The sequence below is a fragment of the Phoenix dactylifera genome, chromosome 5, assembly GCF_009389715.1.
Source record: "Phoenix dactylifera cultivar Barhee BC4 chromosome 5, palm_55x_up_171113_PBpolish2nd_filt_p, whole genome shotgun sequence".
Classification (NCBI taxonomy): domain Eukaryota; kingdom Viridiplantae; phylum Streptophyta; class Magnoliopsida; order Arecales; family Arecaceae; genus Phoenix; species Phoenix dactylifera.
In genome coordinates this window covers 1,117,950-1,131,112 of record NC_052396.1, presented here as the reverse complement: position 1 = coordinate 1,131,112, position 13,163 = coordinate 1,117,950, and the positions used below count along the sequence as shown (strand labels likewise).

Below are 13,163 nucleotides of genomic sequence, written 5' to 3'. Positions count from 1 at the left end.
GAGGAGCTCCAAAACGTAGGTAAGATAAGCTCCTTTTGAAAGGAATGTAGGTAAGTTACGTTAAACACAAGGAGAACGCCTGTTCTTAATTTACTTGAGAAATATCTTATAGCAGAAGACCTCTTTGTCCTGCAATGCCTACCCCACAATTACAGGAAGATAGAAGCTAGCCGTCCACAGCTTAACCCAAATAATTTCGTTGGATAAATTTTGGATATTTATACAAGAATAAGGAATTCAAATAATACCTTTCGGCTAGCCATTTTAAGTGAGGTTCTGGGTTGTTACAGTAACCATGAGAGATGTATTGAAGAGAGGGCAACCTACTCATATGACCTCAAGAAAATAATATACACAGAGATATGTAGGAAGTTGCCTAATTACTTAACAGATGCACACATTTTGGTCTACCAAAGGAACATTTCTAAGAGATTTTAGAAAATTTTCAAAGGACTTTAGATGAGTACTGCATATTCTATAAGAAGCATCTCTTCCCTTCTTTTTTTTTTTTTTTTTTTTTTTTTTTTTTTTTAGCGGCAGAAATTTATTAACTACAGGGAAAGTCGCCAAGACAAATGAGTGGAAGAAGAATCAATGGAAGGGAAGGAGCAGGATGCACAAAATTGATCAGGAAAATAATCAGAACTAATAAATGCAATGTTCCCTCAGACCATTGGCAGGTAATATAACTCTCCACCATGATTAAAGGAAGGTTCGAATAGATTTATCTCTTTCCATAGCTACAGTATCACAAATCATAAGTGGAAGGGCTAATTAAGTATTTCTTGTTCTTTGAATGGGAGAGATAGTTCGCAAGCCAATCCTCAAAGTAATCATGTGATTATGAATGCCAAGATTATCGTAGCGAATGTATGAGCATTCATGCGGCTTGTGTTTAGTCCCATATTAATTATTCGACGAGTAGATCTTAACTACTTAACAAGTGCGCGAAAATGGGTTAGGCTCATGGGGGAGCACTTACCCCTATAGCCGCCAAACTTTTTTTTTTTTCCCCTCAAAATCACACGACGCTGTAGGATCCTCTTTTTGGTCAAGACACAAACCATAATATATATGCACTTGGCTTCGGACGAAAATTCCTCTTCTAACCCCGTCTCCTCCGCCCCGCTCTCTACCCTTTCCCGGTGTTCCCAAAAACCTACAGCCATCCTCCTCCGGCCATCAGGCCCCGACACGGGCTCGAAACCCTAGCTTGGCATCGCCATGATCTGTGCGAGTACGATCTCCTTCCTTCCCGTCTCCCTGCCACCCAAAACCCTAGGGTTTGCTCCGCTCACTTCTTGCAATTTTTCTCCTGAACTGACCCTTCTTCTCGTCCTCTTTCTCTGCCTTTCTCGCTCTTGTAGTCTCCGGCGAAGTGCCGGAGGAGCCGGTGCTCTCAAAAGAATCCGGGCTTCTGTTCGAGCGCCGGCTGATCGAGCGCCACATTGCGGTAGGTCTCCCTCGGTTCTCCTACTCTCTCGAATTGAAACCAATATTTTAGATCTCCAATCTGGTTGGTTTCTTGGTTTTATGTGCTTCCATTTCTTGGTGTTTCGGTCTGTTTTTTAGTCGAATTGATGCTTTCTTGTTTCTTTTGTTTGTCCGTCCAGGATTATGGGAAGTGTCCGGTTACCAAGGAGGAGCTAACGATGGACGATATCTTGCCCGTGAAGACAAACAAGGTGCATGTTCTCATTCTTGATGGTTCCCAATTTAGCTACTATCAGCATCCTTAATTAAAGAAGAAAAACAAAAAGGAATAAAACTGCGGAGAGATCACTAAGGCAGAAATCTACATGTAAAATGGTTAATTGGCTTTGACCAGTTGTTCTACCGCCATGCTAACAAAGATGGTAAGAATCTTGTTTATCCGGATGTTTGGATAATTGGTTTTGCACCATCTTGGGGGAAGCTATCCATACGATTTGGATTTTGATGGAGCTACTAGTTAGCCAACTCTAGGTTTAGGTCAATGGGGCCTCGACTATAGCGATATATACAGTGCTTTTGGCATGTTCTCTTGCATCACCGACACTGTCACAGGTGATTGTTCAAACCAAATATGTACATTCCAGTAGTCTTTCTGCTTTCTTTGTTATTGACGTTAGCATATTATATGATTCATCCAGGTGTCAATGAGTTGAATTTACGTGCTCTTTAGTTTTGGAGAAGCTGGCGCATTATTATAGTTCCCAGATGTGTGGGAAGAGTCGGAGTTAGTTTTGCATACTCTTGAGCTTGATTCTTTTTGATTCTAGCATGTGATGAAATTCTGGTTTGCAAGAGAAGCCCTAAACTTTCTGTTGGGATTGATTAACAAAATGAGTGGGAGTTGGGAAAAATCAATTTTGCTGTGCCTCTGTGATGGAGATTTGTTCTTAAGAACAAACTTGCATGAGTTATAGTAAAATACATTTTTGGATATTGAGTTTGCACCTAGCTGAAGTTATCGACGCAGGGTGTTTCGGCTGATTATTGAATCAACTTATTGTGTTTGCAAGTGATGCTATAATAGAATAATCATGTAAAAGGTCAGTACAGAAAGAGACTCATAAAAGGTGCTACATAATTTTTTTTTGACCCATGAGACGTAGAGTGAATGTAAAAGTATTCTGTTAAGTATTAAACGAATGCAAAAGAATATATTCTGGTACAATACAATGGTTCAGGTGCCTACTATGCAGCAGACAAGTATGCAGTAATAGTGATTGCTGAAGTCTTACTTTTCACTGCTAATACTGTAGGATAATATCGTAATATATCTTTTTTGTTGCAGGCAGCGAGGCCAAGATCCTTGCAAGCTGCGAGCATCCCCGGACTGCTTGGAATGTTCCAAAACGTAAGTGCCTTAAACTCTTTGGTTTTAACATGACCTGTTTTGTGTAATCATGTTTTAAAAGCATAGTGTGTGTCTGTATGGTTCGTATTCCAACTAAATACTAAGAAATTCTTGTTGTCCTAATTTGGAGTTCGTTAACGAGTCCATTTCCTGCTTCTAGAAGAAGATTTCTTATTCTGAATTCACAAATATTAGGGTGCTAGCTAGGTCCGATGTGGAGTACAAAATTTTTTTCTTGGGGTTGTGTGTATTTTTTCATGGGCTTTGAGATTTGTATTCGGAGTTCATGCCAATAGGACAGTTCATCGGGTCATTTATGGTGATTTTGTGTTTGCCACTAAATCATGATATTATAATTTGGCATGCTTTCTAAAATTAAAATTGTGGCTGTATAATATCAGAATTTGGTATTGTTACTGAAAATTCAGATAATCCCTAAGGTTGTGAATTGTATAGATTTTGGGATGGTTTCTCTATCGTTGGTATCTTATATTGTTCTGCTTTTAAACCTTCTTTTTTCTACAACCAAACTTCTCCTAAAAAGTTTCAACTCTCAAAATTCAAATAATTTAGATATGGCAAAAGATTGAAATCATGATTTCAAAGGTAAAGGCCTCCAAAGCTAGTCCTAGAATTGATCATATATCTGGAAGAAGATCTTGAAGTCTGCATATATCATGGTGAGCCCTGCAGTGGAGAATATGTTTCACCTGCTCAGCCAACCTAAGCTAAATCAGGTCTATGGTCAACACCAGCCGAGAAACTGCAGGTTAATGTTCTTTAGAACAATAGGGTATGAACTCATGATTTTGTTTGGATGGGTAGATGTTGCAAGGTATTAAGGAGGATAACCTACTGAAAGGAACTGAAACATTAGTAGCAACTAGCAAGCCTACAATATGGAGAGATTGAATCTTATTTACTGCCTCATAGTGACTTGATATGGAACCTCTTGCCACTGTCTTTCCACATATAGTGTGGAAGATTGGATCCATATGTGATTGACAAAGAGAGGCAAGCTTAAATCATGATATGGTGGGATATTTTTGAATGAGAGATCACTTGACATTTGACAATTCCTGGCTGAATGCAAGTAGTATGGTACTATGATTTAGAATATCTTCCTATTGGTTGAGTAAGAGGATTATCTTCTTATGTAATCAATTCTGCTTCTTTTATTTCTTTCTTCTTTCTAATTTCTGGGTTTTCTTAAAATGAGAAGGACATAGATCTCATCTTTTATGTATTTATCATCTTTGATGCAATAGCATACTCTCAGTTGAAAAAAGGCTTGCGAAGAAACATAGAGGACATGATCTTCAACCTAGTATGAGTTTAGAATGTATTTTTCCTTATGCTTCAATGGCAATTGAAGTACGGAAGATATCAAAGTCAATTTTCCCTCTGATATTGTGGAACCTGAAAGATTAAAGAGATTATTTTTCCAAAAGCTTATTGTTTAGGTATTAAAACTGTTGATCAAGGTAATCATGTTCAATAAGTATAATGGCATTCATAGTGCACTCTAAGTTGCTCACCATAACATCTGGAACTTTGAATATGCATATTATTTGCGGTAAGGTCGTATGCTTGTAAACAATTTAAACTTTTGGTCTGGTGATGCTAATTTAGCTACAAGTTGTCTAGATTTAACTCTATATTTTTCTGAACCTTTATTTTCATCTCTGGTTTGCAGGAGTGGGATGCTTTGATGCTGTCCAATTTTGCACTGGAACAGCAATTGCATACAGTAAGGCAAGAGCTAAGTCATGCCCTATACCAGGTAGTAATTAATTGTATTATTTTATTTTGCAATTAGTGGCATATTCTGGCATTGCATATGGGCATTCTGTGTTCTTTCTACTTGGTGGCAGCTGATGTTAGAGTAACTTTATCTTTGATATAAATATATCTAGTTTGAAGTCTTTTTTGTTCTGTAGTCTGATATATACATCTTTATGAAGCCTTTGGTTATCATGACTTATTTTAATTTTTCCTTTACATTTATTTGCCAGCATGATGCTGCATGCCGTGTTATAGCAAGATTAAAGAAGGAAAGGGATGAGGCGAGAATGCTCTTGGCTCAGGCTGAAAGACAGATTCCTTCATCAATGGCATATTCTGCTAACGCAAACAATATTGTCAGCAATGGGAAAAGAGGTTTCTGTTATTTTCTATGTTATTATTGAACTTTAATAGTCCAGCAGGAATTGGTTCCATATCTCAAGAATTTGCTTACTTGCAGCTGCAGAGGAGGAGTTGGGCCCTGATGGGAAAAGAATTCATCCAGGTATAAATCCTGGTATGATTGCAGAACTTACAGAGTGTAATGCTATGCTTTCAGGACAGCGGAAGAAGCGGCAGGTATTTATTCTTTTTGCTGTGCAACTATAGCAGCTTGTTTTTGTATCAATGTGAGCCAAAGCTTCCTAATGATTTGTGGAAGAAATGGTTGGAACCAAAATTTTATTAACAAAATGGAATACAAGGATATAAACACACACACACACGTGGCTAGCGTATGGAGAGAGAAGGGGGTCCTATTTTGTTATACCGGATGAAGAAAGTAAAGTGATGTCTAGGGCTTGACTTTTTACATTTGATTCTTAAATGATGTAAGGCATTTCTTGTGTTTGCTAGATTTCTCCTACATTGGCACCTATTGACGCACTGGAGAGGTACACACAGATTTCTAGTCATCCCCTTCACAAGACTAACAAGCCAGGCATACTATCTGTTGATATCCATCCTTCAAAGGTACATATTGATGATTTTCTGTGCTTCGACCTGCTATCATGCTTTTGTCTGTCTTAACAAAATATTTCTATGTATTCACCCACACCTGCATTGGCAACGCTTCCTGTGCATGGAGAGAAGATTATGCAACAGCCATGTGGATGAAATGTTGAAATATTATGACCTGATGACAGTTGGCTGACATGAGAGAAGGGTTTTCCAACTTCTGTCCTAGTCTAAAACCTATCAATTTATTTTTTGATAATCACTACAAATTTGCTTCTGGTGTTCAAATAAACGGAGCTGTTAGCGCAGGCTTGGCTTAGTAGCATGGTTCAATCAAGCTTGTTCAATAAGGAAATGGGCCATCTATAAAGGCATCCTTATAGATGAGAAATCGATCGTTCACGTAGTTATTCATAGCTCAAAATCAGTTAGACCTTGACTCACAGATAAGCCAAGACAACACTCTGGGCTTGCAAAAATAAATAGAAACTCAGCCTCTGCTTGATGACAGGCTTGTCCAAGTAACAGATGAGCCAAGTTTGAATAGTTGTTGCCAAAACTTGGGCTCAATTATATAACAAGCAGAGACTGGGCACCTTTGTACTTGGCCCAGCTCAGCTGGTTTGCACCCCAACTTGGGAGTGGCTGGAGCAATTTTGTATGAGCCGTTACCTTGCAGACATGACACTATGTATTTTTTAGGAAGTCTTTTTTAATACCTTATTGAAGAATAACCAGCATCAAATATGATGATAAAGCTTGGTGGGGTTGTATAGTTTGGTTATTTCATTTTTAAGAGATTGAATAATTTTTTAGCATGCTTTTACTTACTCACATTGCTAATGTTTGTTGAATATCAGAATATCCATGCATAGTGCAAGGGTAACAGATGACCATGTTTGTTATTTGTTATTTATTTATTACATACGTATATATATGTGTATGCATGTACATATGTATGTGTATGTACATATTTAACATATACATACACATGTATGTACCACTAAGAGATCTAAATCGAATGTTTAAGTACTCTTTTTAGTATTTTAATTGGGCAGACATGTATTGAGATGTCACCAGTGCATGTTATGCATATAGTCCATATGTAGTATTGCTGTGAATGATAGAAGAAATATGAAACCTGACAGAATAATTGTTTTTCCATTTCAGTTTTTTGTGTATAATGTTATTAATATAGTTGCCATTTTGAAAGAACAATTATTACATACATTTTTTTATTGGAATTTGAGAAATCTGCATGTCTTATTTGAAGCATGTTCATAAATGATTAACAGGATATAATTGCAACTGGAGGAATTGATACAAATGCAGTACTTTTTGATAGGTCAACAGGTCAGATCATATGTACACTCACTGGACACTCAAAGAAGGTTTTTGTCTTTTTCCTGTATTAGAGCGACCTTTCTTGATTTTCTCGGATTTTTTAAACCTTCTAATATCATTAGTATTTAACTGAAATTACAGGTTACAAGTGTGAAATTTGTTCCTCGGGATGAGCTTTTTGTTTCTGGCTCAGGAGACAAGGTTAGTCATTACCTAGGCATCTGTTACCCCATATATCACTGCTATAGTTTCATATTTAATTAGTTTGCCAAATGATCCACATTTTGTCTATAGGAAACTACTCTGTTTCATGGCTTATTTTGGACATCTTAAATATAAAATTATTTAGTTTCTTAAATAATAAATTCGAAAAATTAATAAATATGAGGAGAATCCTAAAAGCATGGATATAACCCAAGAGGTGCTAGGTAGGTGCCTAGAGGTCAAGGTGGCCCAAAATAATAAATTCGAAAAATTAATAAATATGAGGAGAATCCTAAAAGCATGGATATAACCCAAGAAATTAGATATAAGATGTTGCAAGCCAATGGAACTATCAAACAATATCAATATTGATTCGTAAATTGATTTCATCCTCCACATCAAAACATGACACAGAATGTTAAGGTGGAATTTTGCACAAACTATTATTCTAGTTTGTTCATTCAGCCAATTGATGGGAATTGGATGGTTGCCGTGAAGATAGCTGATATGCATACTATGGTTTCAAAAGAGGTAATGCAAGTGCAACGGATGCATGCTACATATATGCACTTTATAAGCTGAGAATTGCCTTCTGGAATTATTGATAAAATGGTAGTTGGATCAGTTCATCAGGAAAAAAGACAAATGAGAATGGGTATATACCTAGAACATGAAGCGAAAAATTGAAAAAGGGAAGCAGTACCATATCTTTTTTTAGAAGAAAATTGGTGCGCTGTGTGCCCAAATGTGTTTTGCTGGGGGTGGGCATGTTTCAATGAGGGGCTGGTAGGTGGGAATGTTGGTTTGTATTTTGTTTGCATTGGGGCATTAATGCCCTCTCTTAGGAGCATGCTTCCAAACATATGCACATGATGAAAGTCCTTTAAATTGGTATGCTTAATTACCTACTAGTTGGATCCTCTAAGATCTCAAAAGTTAAGCTGGCTGACTGATGAAAATTCCACCACTATTTTCCCTTGTTATTCATGAGGATATTTGAGAAGTAGAAAGTATGTTTAACTTACATTTGACCTTCCAAAATAGCCATATTTGGAGAATAATGTAAGTATAACCTGTGCTTCAGAAACGGTAAGCTGTAAAATACTAACTAAAATTTCAAAGTTCATTATCTGCCTTTGGATATATCACAAAAACTGGAAATTTGATATTGCATATATTTTTCAAAATCCAAAAACTGGAAATTTGATCTTGCATATAATTTTCAAAATATCTGTAAACACTGACTGTTGTTAATTTTACTTCACTGAGTCGATTCACTTTGCATTCTACTGCAGACTGTTCGTATTTGGCACGGGACTGAAGATGGGAATTATAATTGTCTACATATCTTGAAAGACCATAGTGCAGAGGTATGATCAGTCACTGAAACTTGCATCCGTAGCAAAATATTTGGGAGCTGCATGTTCCCTTTTTAGGACAAGTGGTTGATAAATGATAACCCCAATTCATGCAAGAAGTCTTTACTTTTTAAACATGATTGACACTTCAATTTTCAATTATTGTAATTCAGAAAGTTCTTATTAGCTAAAATCATATAATAATTTGGTAATTAATGGCTTGTTGCTTATATTTGAATCTAAGATTCTTGCCATTTTCCATTCATACCTGTATGCTGCTACCGTATACATATGAGAATGAATTATGTTGTAGTTTTCCTCAAAAAAAGAAAAACACTTTAATTGTAGTGTGGTAATCCCTATGTGTTGAGCTGTTTGGATTTGGCTATTGCCTTGTCGTGATTGCCAAAAAGTCTTGTTAACATTGAGCCTTAATGTGCTAGCTTGCAGCAAGATTTGCGTTGAAAATGATCTGAGATCGAGTTTCCACATGAATGATTATCTGTAATCTTTCAGACAGGTTAACACAGAGCGGAGGCAATTTGCTTCTGTTGCGCGGGCGTTACTATTTCCCTTCTATTTACTGCAATTCTTTATCTTTGAAAGCATTTCTATCAACCATTTAGAAGGCTGAAGATGAGAAAAACCAGTCAAAACATGTCTATATACACAATCTTGATATGCAAGTTATTTATTGCTATGCCACACAATGGGTGTTAATTATCCTCCTAAAAAAGATGTTTGTAGAAATAAGAATCAAACAAATTTCAGGAGTAATAGATGATTCAATAATCTGATCAAATAAACTCGGGATTTGAAATCACTGCTTATATATTTGGTATTGACCATAATTTACAAGAACATTCTATAGTGTTAGTAAGAGGAGGAAAGGAAGGATTTACCTGGTGTGAAATTTTTTTTTATCTCTAGGAGCCCTAGATGCTGTCTGAGTAAAGGATTGTCAACAAGGGCACAGATAGGGGTGGCAATCCTGTGTCGAGCTGGGTTTGGATCAAAAAAATCAACTAATACCCAACCTATTTATTATCAGGTTGGAAAATGTAAATGCATATCCAACCCATTTATTTTGCATAAAGCCATATTCACCCACCAACTCATTTAAGTTTTAACTCATCAAGCACACATAATTAAAAAAATAAAGTTAAATATGGTATTCAAAGATCACAGACGACAAAATGAAATCTAACTTCAAAACTAAATAAGGATAAAGTTAGGTAAAATGCAACCCCACATCCCAAAATTCCCTTTGCCTATCCTGCCCATCACTCTCTATAACCTTTTTTTTTCAACTGGACCAAACCCCATGAAAAAAAATTTTAGATAACTATCAACTATGTTGAATCTAGGAATTGGTTCCTGACCAGATCACTCCTGGTGATCCATCAGGTCTGGGGGCTCAAACTGAAACCCATGCATTTATAATCAGGTTGATTTTGAGTTGACCTGGAACCAACCTGACTTCAGGAAAAACCCCTCCAGGCCCATTTATTCCGGGTAGGGATTTGTGCGGGTTGGTGGGTAGATGTCAGATTTTGCATCCCCCAGGAGCATATCATTGACTAGTTTGCTTAATATAAATTGACACTCTTATTAAATGCTGTGACAACCTTTAGTTTTAGAGGCATGGTTATACAGAATTTGCTGAAAAATTTATGCGCACAGCACTCTTCTTACCATTTATGTTATCTATTGAAAGAGAATTGGTGGGAAAAAATAAACAATATGCACCCTGAATTTATGCTTAGCGCCACCATAGCTGCAAGATAGTTTTTCTGCTCCATTACCTGATATGATATTTTAATTCTTGTAGTGGTTCAAGAAATTGTATGGTAGCTTTCTTGATCTTTTTGGGTCTTGCATGTTACTTGGTAAGCTATTTTAGTTATACCTCTTATCAGTGATTTTAATTTATATTTCAACTTTTCAACCAGGTACAAGCAGTCACGGTCCATGCTTCGAGTAATTATTTTGTGAGTGCTTCCTTGGACAACACTTGGTGTTTCTATGATCTTGCTACTGGATCATGCCTCACTCAGGTTCTCTCTCTCTCTCATGCATAAGAACAATCTTGCAAACCCCAAGGATGTGAACTAATTGATAAGATGCATAGGCAGGTTGGTGAAGCTTCAGGAGAAGAGGGCTACACTTCAGCTGCCTTTCACCCTGATGGTCTTATCCTTGGAACAGGCACTTCTGAAGCGCTTGTTCGAATTTGGGATGTAAAATCGCAGGTAAAAGCGTGAAACATTTGAATTCACAATATTCTAATGGTTGAGTTGCGCCTATCCTTGAAAAATTTCAAGCTTTCCTGGACTTACGGTTATTTGCAGTCAAATGTTGCAAAATTTGATGGGCATGTGGGAGCAGTCACTTCCTTGTCTTTTTCTGAAAACGGTTATTTCCTTGCGGTATGTTCTCTCTAGTAAATGCTGAAACATCAAGGGAGAACTTTTTCGCCTTGTTCTAATGTGTTGCGTCTTCATTGACCAGACTGCAGCTCTTGATGGTGTTAAGCTGTGGGATCTTCGGAAGCTGAGGAACTTCAGATCCTTTACTCCCTATGACTCAGATAGTCCAACAAACTCTGGTAAAAAAAAAAATCTCCATGATATGGTGATGAAAATCCGAACGTTTTGTCTGATCTTGTTTGTTTCAGTTCTATATCCTAAAAGTCAATGGAAATTCATGTTTTTTTATTGCTTTATTTTCATACGATAGACCATTTATTATCTTGACATTACAATTATGTGACATTATTGATGGTCCAGAACATTTTCCCTGTACGCTCATGCTCATGTATCAGATCTTTAATTATCTTTGCCTTAACTAATAAACTTATATCACACTTCTAGGTAATGAGATGGTTCATATCTCATTACTCCAGAAGTGGTACTTCTATATAAATTTGTCTCCAACAACCTTGGTTGCTTCTTTGTCAGACCTGCTTGAAAGTTTAAATTCCAAGAAGCTAAGAGTAAAATTCTTTTGTGAGTTGTCTGTCTTCAATTACCGAACAATGCACTGTTGTTAAGCTATAAATTTTACAAATTATTATAATGGCGTTCTGAATTTATGGAGTTAATATACGTGTCTTAGTAGCGTGTTGCACTTTTGTATATATGATTGTTCCTGGACATTTTTCACTAATGCATAGAAACTATGCTGTTATTTGCAGTGGAATTCGACTTTAGTGGAAGCTATCTTGCAATTGCAGGATCTGATATAAGGTATGCTTCACCGAAAAATAGTCCTTTATAGAACAGCTAGTCTCAGATGTAGGTATAAAACTGGTATATTTAGGAAGCATCCGATCAGCATCCTTTGCATGAAAATTCAGCATGAAACCTCAGTTTTTAATTCTTGAAGCTTTCTAGAGTGGAAATTGCTGCATCCTTCAGTGTTAACCACCAGTTGGTGGGAGATTGTTTATCATCATCCACGGCTATTGTATTCTTGATGTGCTGTTGTTATTTAGACTGTTCATATATCAATTTGGGTAGTGCAGTGATTGTATGTTCCTACTGTTATAAATTCATGGAGTGTATTATCTGTTTGGATACAATGATTGAGACATACTTGCCAAAATCCTTTTCTGTCCAATTGTTTCAGGTCATTGATCAGGTTTATTTTCAAATTAATTGATGCAGGGTCTACCAAGTTGCAAATGTAAAGATCGAATGGAATCATATTAAGACTTTTGCTGATTTATCAGGCACAGGTTCGTACACTGTTATCCACTTGTTTATGATTGTAAATTTTCCCAATCATTTAAGATCCTACTACTCTAAACTTTTACGCTAGTCATGCTGAATTAGGTGAAATTTTTGAGTTAGATGTCTTTTTCCATAGTAGTCCAAGGAGTTGGTTTACTTTTGGGCATGCTATTTTTGTTTTGCTCTTTTTTGGACATCCTTCTCTGTGCCTTTTTTTATCTGTTGTCTTTTATGGCCAGGAAAAGTGACATGCATAAAGTTCGGAGCAGATGCAAAATACATGGCTGTTGGTTCCATGGACCGTAATCTTCGAATATTTGGTCTCCCAGGGAATGACTCGGAAGAACCCAAATCACCAGATCACTGATTTCGAATGACAAATTATCTGGGGCTACGTTATTTGATGATGCCGTCTGTTATTCAGGGAAGACGCCGCACGCCCCTGGTCTTAAGATCAGCAGTTGACCCCATGATGCCCACCTCGTATTTTAGGTGCAACCAAGAAGCGTCGAATGGATCTTTATATAGAAGTGTTGTCCTGTGAAACAATGACGTATTGTAGTTTTGAGTTGTCGATGTAAAAGCATAGAGTCATTTATTCTGGGAGGATTGTGATTTTGACGTCGTTCCTTGGTTCATATTCTAGTTTCATTTGTGAGGGCTTTGCAAAGTTCCCCAGAAAGAGAGGGAGAGTGGAAGGCTAAGGAGGCTCCACGATACAGAGGAAAAACATGCTGAGGCAGGCCTAGGTCGTTTCTTTGCTCAAATCTTTTCCAGGCAAGAATGGGCATTGTTAGATTTAAAAAAAAATAATAGTCAGAAAAGAATAAAAGAGAGCAAATGCTTGATTTATCTGGATGTCTCTGCATCCATCCTGTATCTGTATCGCTGTCCGACGAGGAAGCATGTTAAATTAAGCGGTGCGAATGGGTGATTGGA

At 37.0% G+C, this 13,163-nt stretch overlaps 1 protein-coding gene across 1 annotated transcript; it reads left to right on the top strand.

The window, feature by feature from the left end:
• The first annotated feature begins 1,076 nt into the window (after positions 1–1,076).
• Positions 1,077–12,875, top strand: LOC120110797 (pre-mRNA-processing factor 19-like). Its single transcript, XM_039126406.1, has 18 exons — positions 1,077–1,237; positions 1,368–1,453; positions 1,614–1,685; positions 2,780–2,842; positions 4,539–4,625; positions 4,858–5,002; positions 5,088–5,206; positions 5,483–5,599; positions 6,880–6,975; positions 7,070–7,129; positions 8,428–8,502; positions 10,443–10,547; positions 10,626–10,742; positions 10,842–10,919; positions 11,002–11,098; positions 11,687–11,738; positions 12,159–12,229; positions 12,464–12,875. Exons 1-18 carry the CDS (start codon positions 1,225–1,227, stop codon positions 12,589–12,591), a joined length of 1,581 nt encoding a protein of 526 aa, XP_038982334.1. The 5' UTR covers positions 1,077–1,224; the 3' UTR covers positions 12,592–12,875.
• The last annotated feature ends 288 nt before the right edge of the window (positions 12,876–13,163 follow it).

What these genes read in the sequence shown, in the direction of transcription:
- LOC120110797 (XM_039126406.1), top strand. An exon ending in TGATCGAGCGCCACATTGCG is followed by an intron (nt 1,454 to 1,613) that starts GTAGGTCTCCCT and finishes TTGTCCGTCCAG; the next exon opens with GATTATGGGAAGTGTCCGGT. An exon ending in GACAGCGGAAGAAGCGGCAG is followed by an intron (nt 5,207 to 5,482) that starts GTATTTATTCTT and finishes TGTGTTTGCTAG; the next exon opens with ATTTCTCCTACATTGGCACC.